The sequence below is a fragment of the Temnothorax curvispinosus genome, unplaced genomic scaffold (genome assembly GCF_003070985.1).
Source record: "Temnothorax curvispinosus isolate PA1 unplaced genomic scaffold, ASM307098v1 QBEX01006409.1, whole genome shotgun sequence".
In the NCBI taxonomy this organism is placed as follows: domain Eukaryota; kingdom Metazoa; phylum Arthropoda; class Insecta; order Hymenoptera; family Formicidae; genus Temnothorax; species Temnothorax curvispinosus.
The window spans coordinates 4,763-16,035 of record NW_020216189.1 but is presented as its reverse complement, the minus strand read 5'-3'; the positions used below and the strand labels follow the sequence as shown (position 1 = coordinate 16,035).

Here is an 11,273-nt window from a genome sequence, read left to right as displayed (position 1 = left end):
CTCGCTCCGCGTGTACTTGGCGCGAGACACTACCGTGTCTCTTGATATTTAAAATTGGAATTACATGTAAAAAGTTTCGAGTAAGAGAATAACTGATGAGGTACATACCTCCAGGCGCAACTAATTGGTTGCCTGGCGGCGAGGACGGTTCCGGCGACGACGGCAGTCTGTAAAGTAACCAGTAGTGATAGGACATCGGTTCCTCTTTGTAGCCAGCCAGTGTGTGAACATAGTGACCGTTAGGCCATTCGGACGCGGTAAATTGAAAATGAGGAGACATGCTTGCCGCCAAAAGCATCACACTGTAGAAAGTTTCGTTTTTGGGGGCGGTCACCGTCAGATTGTATGTTTCATTTACGTTGCTGCCAACCCACAGGGTGTATGACACGTTCACGAGCACCGGCGCCGTGGTGCTCGTGGTAAGCGTGGTATCTACATTGCTCGTGTTATTTCCCGACGTTTCGCACGGCAGAGAAGTTTCGCTATGATTGTCGGATGTCCCAATATCTGCAACTTGTAAATTTAAAAGACAGTTATTTCCTTCATTTCATCTATTCTGCGGCAGAAATTGCATTGACGTATTACACAATCCTTCCTCCTCCTTCCTCCTTTTTTAAAAAAGGAATGTCATTGATACTCGAATATATCGAAGTATTGTTATCGCTTTTCCGCGATGCCGATTGGTTTTCTCTCTGCGCTTACTTCGTGAGCGGCTGTCATTGCAGAGATTGCGTGTTTTGACAGTTGTGTGGTTAATAGTGTAATAGCAGGCCCTTGCACAATGCCAGGCAACATCAGGCAATAGAAACAGAGAATAGAAATAAGAAATTATGTATAAATGCAGAATAAACAATGACACAGGCAATAGACACAGAGTTTCGTCATGTTGAAAATTCTGTGCCTATTGCCTGTTGCCAACCAATCATAGCATTCGAATTTTTTAGGTTGTAATTAACGAATTTTTGGATATTTTCTGTTCCTATTGCCATTTTTGGCCCGCGATGAATTTTGACTACTTTGACCTCCCATATCTCTGGAATCAATTCTCATCTCAACTTAACACCCTTAACATCACAACCTTTTTGTGACTGATGTCTTGTCATAAGGTATCATTTGACACACAATTCAGTTCCAATATCGCGGGACCAAAAATAGGTGAAAAAACCATTAATTTTGCGGTCACTCTTTTATTTGATCAGATATGCTCAAATATGACTTTTCATGTTTGTGCAGATCTGGTCATATATGTTCATATATAACTATATATAACTATATATAACTACATATGGGGTGTAACATGGTCTTCGACGGCTCAGATCGACCATATCTGCTCAGATCGAACCATGTCTGTGATTGAATTTCATCGAAACAATTCAGATCTGACTGTATCTGTTTAGATATAACCATGTATCTATATTTAAATGCAATCCAAAATACATTACTATCTGACCATATCTGTCCAGATATAAGTCGAACTGAGGTTGTGTTTGATCGAAAACTGTTCAGGTCTGATGATATTTGGCCATGTTTAACTATAATAAATTAAATGTTCGATGATCGATATTTGTCTAATGTGATATTTAAATATATAAATATTAATTTTGAGGGTCACCCGTTAGCTCTCGGCGGGTGAACAGGTAGAAAGTTAGAGGAGGCGGAAATGATGCGGTAGACGTGGTTGTGTGAAGGGGTGGAGGGCAGGAGTAAAGGAAGATGTGGAGGAGGTTGTGAAGAAGCGGAGGCATTGAAGATGTGGGCGGATTCGAGGAGATGCGGACGGAAATCGAGAAAAAAGAAGAGAGCTGAAAGTGAGGTTAGGATGACGATGAGGAAGTGGAAGGAGGACGCCGGGGACGGAGGAGGTGAGAGGCGGCGGAAGGGGAGCAATGGCTGGAGCAGGACTCGGCGGACGGAAGAGGACACGTGTGACCCGCTGGTTGGCTGTCGGCGAGAAGGAAGCGAAGTGGCGGCATCGGTCCGAGCCGGCGCGGAGAGTCGACTGCTCCGAAAGAGCACGTTGGCACCACTGCGGAGCGGTAGGACGCGATGCGCTGGAGCGCGCTGCGGGCAGAGCGGGTTGGATCCTCTTAAGGCGAGCGCACAAGAGCACAGCACGACGGCCAATGAGAGGGAGCGGGTGAAATCGATGGATCGAGAAGAAGGGTCGATCGAGGAGGCGAACGTCCATCGATGGCGTGCAGGTAACAGTATGGCGAAGAGAACGTATGACGGAGAGGCCGGAAAGCGGAAAGCTGAAAAGTGAAGAAAGAATTCCAAAGAACTACAGAGAGGCGTAGAAGAAAACAGAAGAGAGGGAAAGTAAGAGCAGCTGGAGTCAAGGAGAGAGCAAAGTAAGTAGGGAGAAGAAGGGGGAGGACAAAGGTTGGACGGGCGCACACATACACAGATAACACACTCAGTGGTTAGAGGAGAGTGAGGGAGAGGGAAGAGAGGAAGGCAGGGTCTGAGAAGGTTATGTTTGTAGGTGGAAGTAGAGACCCGTGAGAACAGGTGAAAGAGCGAACGGAGAGCGCAGAGCGGAAAGTCGCAGAAGAGGCGATACAGGAGGGGGGGTGCAAGTAGAACAGAAGAAGGAGCGCGGAGTGAAGAAGACGGAAGAAAGAGAAGGGAGATAGAGGAGTCGCAGAGCATGATGAGGGTGTGGAGTAAAATAGCGGACGAACTAGAGAAGATCAGAAGGTTGCTAGAGGGAAGGGAAGGGGGAGCGGAAGGAGGAGAAGGCACAAGGAGCGAGGCAGGGGCCAAGTCGGAAGAGAGGTGCGGCGAGGAGGGGCAGCGAAAGGAGCCGGGAGGAATACCCGCAGGAGAGAAGAAGGACTGATTCCAAGGAAGGGGGAGAGGAAAAGATGAAGCTTATCTGGGATAGAGGGAACAGTATTAGAAAATGGGTGGATGAAGAGGCAAAGAGAAGAGCCGGGGAATGAAAGTGCCGGCAGTACGAGGGGAGGAGCAGAGAAGGAGAGAGAGAGCGGACGTGGGGAGGGAGGAAGGGGGGCCGGAGACGCCGGAGAAGGTGGAGTGCAAGGAGAAGAGAGAAGAGCCACAGAAGGAGGTGGAAAGAAGAGAGAAGGCAGAGCGAGAAGTCGAGGAGCCTGACGGAGAGAATAAGAAGACTGGAGAAGGAGAGAGTGTAAAGAGAAAGAAGAAAGAGGAACGTGGTCTGGAGGGGGCTGGACGGGAGGGACGCGGACGAAAGGAGGGGCTTGATGGAAGGGGCTGCAAAGAAGGTGCTAGGTAAAATGCCGAGAATTGGTAGGGTATAGGAAAAAAGCGGGGGAAGGGAGAGAAAGAGGTGCTAATAGTGGAGTTGGAAAATGAGAAGGAGAGAGAAGAGCTGCTAGATAGTTATAGGGTAATTAGACGGGTGTAGGGTATAGGGGTGGATGAGGATCTGTCCCTGGAGGAGAGGAAGACGAGGTGAAAGCTGCTGGAGAAGGCAAGAGAAGAGAGAGCAAAGGGTAGAAGGACGCGGGTAGAAAACAGGAGATTATGGGTGGACGGTAAGGAGATCATATAGAATGAGGATGAGGTGAAATGGAAGGGGAGGTAAAGGGCGAGGAAAGGAGGAAGGGAGTAGACTGTAAAAGGCCGCTATGGTCAGGTCGGGTAGGAAGATGATGGCTGTAAAGGGTTGGGTACGTCCCTAAAAAACGCCATTTTGTAATTCCTCGGAATCAAAATAAATATTACTACTATTATAAATATGAATTTATTTATACATAGCAAATTAGAGATATTCAATTAAATATCTTTAATATAATTATATAAAATTAAATTATATGATAAAAATATAATTTACAAAAAATAAATATTTTTTATAAATAAAAAAATGTTAGTTATTTGTTATAAAAGCATTTTTATCAATTCGCCTTATGTCTAAAATACAAAAAACAATCACAGAAATATAAGTTATTTCGTACATTGTAAGCTTATAGATGACGGATAAACAAAAGTGAAAAATTTTTTAATTTGATTAATTATTATTTAATAGCTAGATTTTACATTAAAAATTTTTGTTGAAGTCTAAGTTGGAGACTTGCATAAATAATTACCAACTTGAATAAGAATTATTAAAAACTTTACATTTTTTACTTTAATTAATAAGAATTTTTATTAGTTATACATGCAAATATTGGATCATCTGATAGATGGCATTCGATGAGATCCGTTTCTCGATTTAAAATATGACAAACAATGGTATAAGGAACGGTACATAAATAAAGTGTATAGTACAACTTATATCAGTTGTATGGGAGTCCACGTTTATAATAAAGTGGCACACAATTTTGAATTAAATTGATATATTTATGGTTTTATAGCATTTTACATCCCTTCATAATCTTCAATTATATTTGAGCAGATCTGAGGACTTGGTTAGAGGAGCGAGTGTGGTGTGTACGTATGTGTGAGGAGCGGTGAGAGCGAGTGAGAGTTTAAATAGTAATAAGAAGCTTAGCGGGCGTTAAAAAGTTAAATATGTAGAAAGAATAATAGATAATCAGGATAGGATAATAAAGGAAGTTGGAATCCCATTAATATTGTAGTAAAAGTGCGTTAAAGGTAAAGTGAAGAGCGAGAGGTTAGGGAGCAAAAAGGAGGAAGAGCTGCGGTCGCGTTCCAAAAGGGAGCAAAATTTGCGCTGCGTGGATAGTGTAGGTGGCGACATTGGGCAAGTTCAGCGAATCAAACTGCTCAGTAATAGTCGAGCGCGATTGGTTCTTACTTTAAGAACCAATCAACGTGGAGTGTATAGCGGTGGCGTCCGTTGAGCGAGCCCACTGGCGGGATAGATCAGGCATAGAGATGGACGAGGGCGAGATGATAACAGGTATGAATGTGAGTACAGATACAATTTTAGATAAGTCAGGAAAGGAAAAAACGGATAAAGAAACTTTTGCTGTACCAAAAGAAGAGAAAAGAGGAAGAGGAAGGCTTTCAAAGGTAGAACTGAGAATGAGGGAAAGAGCGAGTTCGACCAGCATACTAGATTTTGTGAGAAGCGAAAATGGTATGGTCTGTGAAATAGAGAAGGCTAAGAGGAAAAGAGAGGAACAAGAACATAGTGCAAATGACATTTTCAAGAGAGGTAACAAGACAATAAGAACGCCTCCAAGTTTAGATAAGCGAATGGCTGGAACCGGACTCGAAAGAGAGAAGAGAGAAGAGGACGGAGAAACGATGGTATTGAAGAAGAATGAAGCAGACGGCTCGATGATGGCAATCTTGAGAGAGATAAATGCTGAGTTGAAGGATATGAAGTTGGAGATGAAAGGGATGAAAGAGAGAATGAGCAAATTATAGGATGGTTGGACCATAAGAGAAAAAAGGTTGGAAGACAGAATGGATAAGTTAGAGGCTAGTCTGCGGAAGATGGAACAAACAAGGAAAGGCATAGCTGTGGATGAAAAGGGTGGCAAAATTGAAGAGATTGTAGGAAGGGTGACAGAGTTAGTAAAGAAGAGCGAAAGAAGCATAAGAGATAAGAGGGAAAGAAGAAACAAATTTGTAATTAGAGGATTGCAAAAGGAGGACAGTAGGTGTATAAGGGAAACAGCAGAGACATTTTTGGAGGAGTTTAGAGTCAAGGAGTGGGTGAAAAAAAATGCAAACATCAAGTAAGGAAGGAAAGGAGGTAATTGTTGTGGAAATGGACAGCTGGGATTCAAAGAAAATTGTAATGAAATTAAAGAGTAAGTGAATGTTCTTGCGTTTCGCCGTGATTAATGGTTCGCGGTCATGTCGCGTAATTGTAAGTAATTGACGTTAGTTGTAAGTGCGTAATTTCGTGCGTTTCGTCGGAAGTACATGTTCTCGGTTATCTCGCGTTTGACTTCTTCTTCTTCTTATTACAATGGCCGTCGAGCTCTGCTCAAATAAAGGCCAGGGCGAACCAATAGTCGTATGAGCCGCAAGCGGCGTATATAAAAAAGGATTGTATATAGGCCTTAAAAGGCGTCGATACACGGTATTATGATAATGATAAACACAATGCAGACAGTAACAGTCGCAATACTTCAAAAAATTTTCCTTTCGGACAAAACACGTCCGAACCGGTCGGCACGCGACGAGCCTCTCCCTCTCGCGTTTGACTGACAGGGTAGAATTTGTTACTGTTTATATCGGGAATTATTAATGTACGAAACTGATGGGAATTGCTGTGCAATTCGGCGACGGAATGAGTATCGCGCTCGTGGGGTGACACGGGACGCTTACTCGGATTCTGATTGTTTGCCGTGAAACACGCCTACCTCCTTCCACATGTTATCTGCATTATTTAAATATATTTTTCTCTGTTTGCTGTTAATCAGATGTGTTAATTGCGTTACGCTCCCTCTCTGCCTCCAACTACGATTCCTCGATTAGACTCACGCCTGAGAGACTTTGCGTACTGAGATTTAGAGTATCGTGGTGCGAGAAATTGCGCCTGGCGCCCATATCTTAAGAAATTGTTTGGTCGAGCTACTATCTAGGTTTCTGAAGGTTTGATCGCAAGTTTGAAAGATTTTTAAAAGATCAAGTAGTAAGAACAAGTGACAGCGCGCTCCTCTACGGTCGGTGAAACCGTGAGGACATCGTCGTTGCCGTCGTAACATGTATATATATAGTTTATTTAAAAAAAAAAATTATAATTTTTGTCGCGACCACCAGTTAAATATTTTTAATACATTTTGTAATGCGCACTTCTTAACATGTTTTCTGCATTTTACAATATTAGTAACATCTAAATTATTTAAAGATTCGATATCTTTGTAATCTGCATCCAAAGTCTCAATTTTTAGATTTTTTCTCGCTTTATTCTCAAGCAGATCCACCAGTTATTCTCGTTTCTAGTATCCCTTGACATACACAAGAGTCGACGTCTCGTCACCCTCTCCAAGTTCCGGCCGATGTAATTAGATGTTTCGCCATGCTGTACGGGATGTTTCCGTCCTCCCATCGTAGTCCATGGTGATTTGCAATCAACCAGAAAGCGCATGACTTGTCGGATTTTACGAGGAAACTCCATGGCATGAGACGTGTAAAAATGTAATGCGCCAAAACGGTCCCGTTTCTCAGAACCGCCACCTCTTTCACGACTTTCATCCCGACGGTAAATCCTTGCAGATCGACAAACGTCGGTACGATCATAACGAAACGATGGAGCAATCTGTATCTTATCGCAGTACATCAATGTCTCTTATATTGCAATATCTGCTGATATTGCAATTTACATGATTTTGCGCACTACGTTCGACAACGGACAGTATTCGATTACGCGATCATGCAAGATGAGACAATAGGCGGTAGTATTTGCCGGTACATTCTCTTTGCAGTCAAATTCTATTTGCACATCCACGGTGGCGCTCTTGACAGATTTGTTTTGTCGCGAGCAATCAATGACAACAAAAGGTCCTTTTGTCAGGAACGTAACCATGCAAAGCGTATCGAAGTAGTCGCATCCGTAATAACCTTTACAAATGTTGATACCTGTAATCGAAATGGGTAGCAAGCACGTGGTCTCAGCGTAATATCAGATACTCTTTATTCGTACTTGTACTTCGAGCGCCAACCCTCGACTGCCTGTTACAAGAGGGACCTCGCGGATGCCGGGTAGCCCAAAATGGATGCCCCGGGCATAGGTATACTATTATATAGAGGGATCCAACATCTCTCCCCCCCCGAAAAAAAAAATTCCTTGAACATTTGAACATTGGAAGAGACAAAATAAGAAAAAAAAAGCAAAAATTAATTAAACAGGGATTATTCATCCCGGCCTGGTTAATGTGATGGGGAGTAGCGATCCGGCAGGACCCCTTTATTTGTGCGGGAAGAGCGACGCGGGCCCACTTCTGCTTCTCGGGTGTTCCGGTGTGGACCTTTTGAATATCGGCTTCCTGAGTGTTTTCGCTTGCGTCTTCAGGGTTATCGTCGTCTGATTCTTGTTCTGGTTCTGGGTGAATTTCTGGTTCAGCTGCTCGCTGCATCGTAGCAAGAAAATCAAAGTCGCCGAGTATCGTATTTTTTCCGTTATCCAAGTAGGTAAAACGCTTCTTCAGTTGGTTTGCATGCGCCTTGACCTCGCGATCGCCCATTGGCGTCTGAGCACGGACGATGTAACCAACAATTCCACATCGCCTAACAATTGATCCTGGAGTCCATTTCCAGCTGTTGTTGGAGAAAATCTTGACGAACACATCTTCACCGGCCTCAAACTCCTTCCACTTGGCGCCATAGTGTTTGTTGAACTGCAACTCCATTTTCATGTTTTGCTCATCCGAAAATTCGCTACGTGGCTTTAGCAAATCCAGTTTTGTCTTCATTTCACGGCCCGTCATCAGCTGGAACGGTGACTTCAGCCCGAGAGTAAATGAAGGCGTGTAGCGGTAACACAAACAAGAACCTTCGAAGGACTCTGTCAGCATTTTCTTTTCCATCGAGTTTCTTGAGCCCTGTTTTCAACAAATCGACAAAACGCTCGGCTTGGCCGTTTGACTGCGGGTAATACGGCGGCGTTTTGATGTGGTAAATACCATACTGCATGCAGAAGTTTTCAAATTCTTTCGATACAAATTGTGGCCCATTATTTGAGACCAGCGTGTCGCAGAGTCCTTGTCGCGAGAATACCTCCTCAAGACATTCCAATGTCTTCGTCGTCGTGGCTGCTGTCATTCTGAAAACTTCGGGCCAATTGGTAAGCGCGTCGACGATGACCAAATAATAGAATCCATTTACTGGGCCGGCAAAGTCGATGTGGATGCGCGACCATGGTGCTCTCGGAATCGGCCATGATCTTAGCGTGCACTTTATCGGCGTCCTGGAGTTAACGGCGCATTGCTCGTAGCTTTTGACAGCTCTCTCGATGTCGTTGTCAATGCCCGGCCAGTAAACTTTACTGTGGCCGAGCAATTTCATGCGGGCCACTCCTGGGTGTCCAGCGTGCAGTTCCTTGAGAATCATCTGTCGGTAACAATCCGGGACAACGATGCGATCGCCAAGGAAAACGCAGCCCTTGATGGCAATCAACGAGTCGCGTCTAGGGAAGAATTTAGCGACGGCCGTATCTTGGATTTGCATCGGGTGCTGCGGCCAACCATTCTTGACGTATGAGAGCAACTGCTTCATCACGTCGTTCTCGCTGGTTTCGACCTTCATGGCTTCGAATGTGACCGGAAGGGTTCTTGCTGTTTCGATGGCAAAGCATCCGGCGCTGGCGTCTTCATTAACTAGAGAATACATTCCGTGGGCGCCTTAAACACTGGAAGAATTTTCCTGCACAGCTCCGTCGTTCGCCTCTTTGCTCACCCTCCTCGGGTCGTTTATAATTTGTTCTTTCCTCGTACTCTCGTTCGCAATTATTGAAGCAATGACGACGTCCTCGTCCAATCGCTCATGTTTCTCGATGAGTCGCGAGATAAAGTCGGCATATGCGAAGCTCTTGGTGTTGACGTAGCGGATCTCAAAGTCGTAGGCGAGCAAAATAAGTGCATACCGCTGCAAGCGGCTAGCGGTGAAAACGGGAATGCCTCCCTTCGATCCGAAGATGGCAAGAAGTGGCTGATGGTCTGTTTAGAGCTCGAACTTGCGCGACCATATATATACCGGTGAAACTTGCGGACTGCAAACGTCAGAGCCAAAGCTTCCCGTTGAACTTGTGGGTAGTTTCTCTCAGCTTTGCTAAATGAGGATGCGGCATGCATGACCGGTCGACGAGTCCCATCTGGCATTTCATGGAGAAGCATTGCTCCCATACCATAGTTTGACGCGTCCGCTGCCACGATGATTTTCTTTGACGAGTCGTAGTGTGTAAGGGCCGAATCGGAAGTGAGGACGTTCTTGATCTTTTCGAAAGCCTCCTGATGACCTGGTTGCCACTCGAACTTGACGTCAGCACGGAGCAGCTCATTTAATGGTCCTCTGAGAGCCTTTAGGTGCGGAATAAATTTTCCATACCATGTTACTGCTCCGAGAAAGGCTTGAAGTTGCTGAATGTCTTTCGGGAATACGCTTGAGTGTTTGAATTTGTTCAGGGTTCGGTCGTATGCCATCGGCATCGACGATATTGCCGACAAATTCGAGCTGCTTTTGCGCGAATGAACATTTCTCGAACTTAAGGTGAAAACCGTAATCCTGAATGCGTTTTAGGGCTTCAAAAAGATTCTTTCGGTGGTCTTCTTCATCGATTCCTCCAATGATGAAATCGTCTATGAGCGAAAATACACCTTCTGCACCGCTCATCATTGTGTCAACTAATTGCTGGAACATTCGCGACTGGTATGTTCCACAGGTCGAGCGCTTCCATCTAGTCGCTCCCGAGTACGTTGAGGTTCGATGCTGCGACATAACACGGTCCGGAATTCTCGCGGCCGTGTAACTTCAAACGAGCATTGAATTTACCTAGCATCTTGAGTGGGTCACCTGATGCACTAAAAGCCTGCTCCTCGCAATTGCATAGCTTGGGTGATCCGAGAGTTCTCCAGTTAGCGGACGAGATGATCGTCCAATCAAATCCGGAATCAAGTTGCAGCCTTAGCTTAGTGTTGCCAATCTCGGGTTCGACAAATCTGCGAGTCGACACGGACATCGTGCTTACCGCTTTGCTGCTTTGCCGTCCGAAACGTGGCTTCCGGCCAGCTGATTCGCAGTAGCCCTCCTTGTGGCCGGTACGCTTACATGTCGGGCACTGCTTGGTTAGGAAAGAACATTCGCTCGGAAAATGAATTTCGCCGCAGCTCCAGCACGGAAAACGCGCCTTGACGGCCTCCCCACTGCGGGCCGCTAGCGCCGTCGTCTCGGTACTCTCTCCCACTTTGCTGTTCGAACTCTGCTTGTTGCCCTTTGTACGCTGCCTCCGCTGGATTGTCAGTACGTCGCTCAACTTTGCAGCTTCTGGATCTAACACCATTGACTTCTCCAATCTCAGGCTGCTCAAACGCGATGCAAAATTTACTACGTCCCCCAGCTTAAGTTTGGGGATCAGTTCTCTGGCCGCGTCGTCGGCTGCCGCCTCCTGTTACATCTTCTGGCTCTCCATCTTGTTCAACAGTTTTTCTAGCGTTTGCGATTTTTCTGGCTTGTTGAGTCCCTGCACCAAAATGAGCACCTTGAGGTCGTCAGCGGAGCAATTTGCAATATTGAATTTCTCGCACTAGAGATTGACGCGAGCAGCGTATTCGGCATAATCTTTATGCGGTTCCTTCGCGACTTTGAGACACTTGTATCGGAGAGCAAAGTGTGATTCTTTACGGCCGAAGATTCGCTTGAGCGCGGTCACA

General features: G+C 45.3%; 1 protein-coding gene across 1 annotated transcript; it reads right to left on the bottom strand.

Moving 5' to 3' along the window:
* Window positions 1-8,322: 8,322 nt before the first annotated feature.
* LOC112455844 (uncharacterized protein K02A2.6-like) lies at window positions 8,323-9,237 on the bottom strand. The gene has a single exon (XM_025018044.1). The coding sequence runs from the start codon at window positions 9,235-9,237 to the stop codon at window positions 8,323-8,325; it is 915 nt and encodes a 304-aa protein (XP_024873812.1).
* Between the last annotated feature and the right edge of the window lie 2,036 nt (window positions 9,238-11,273).

Coding starts and splice junctions, on each gene's coding strand:
- LOC112455844 (XM_025018044.1), bottom strand. CDS start 9,237: ATGTATTCTCTAGTTAATGAAGACGCCAGCGCCGGATGCTTTGCCATC.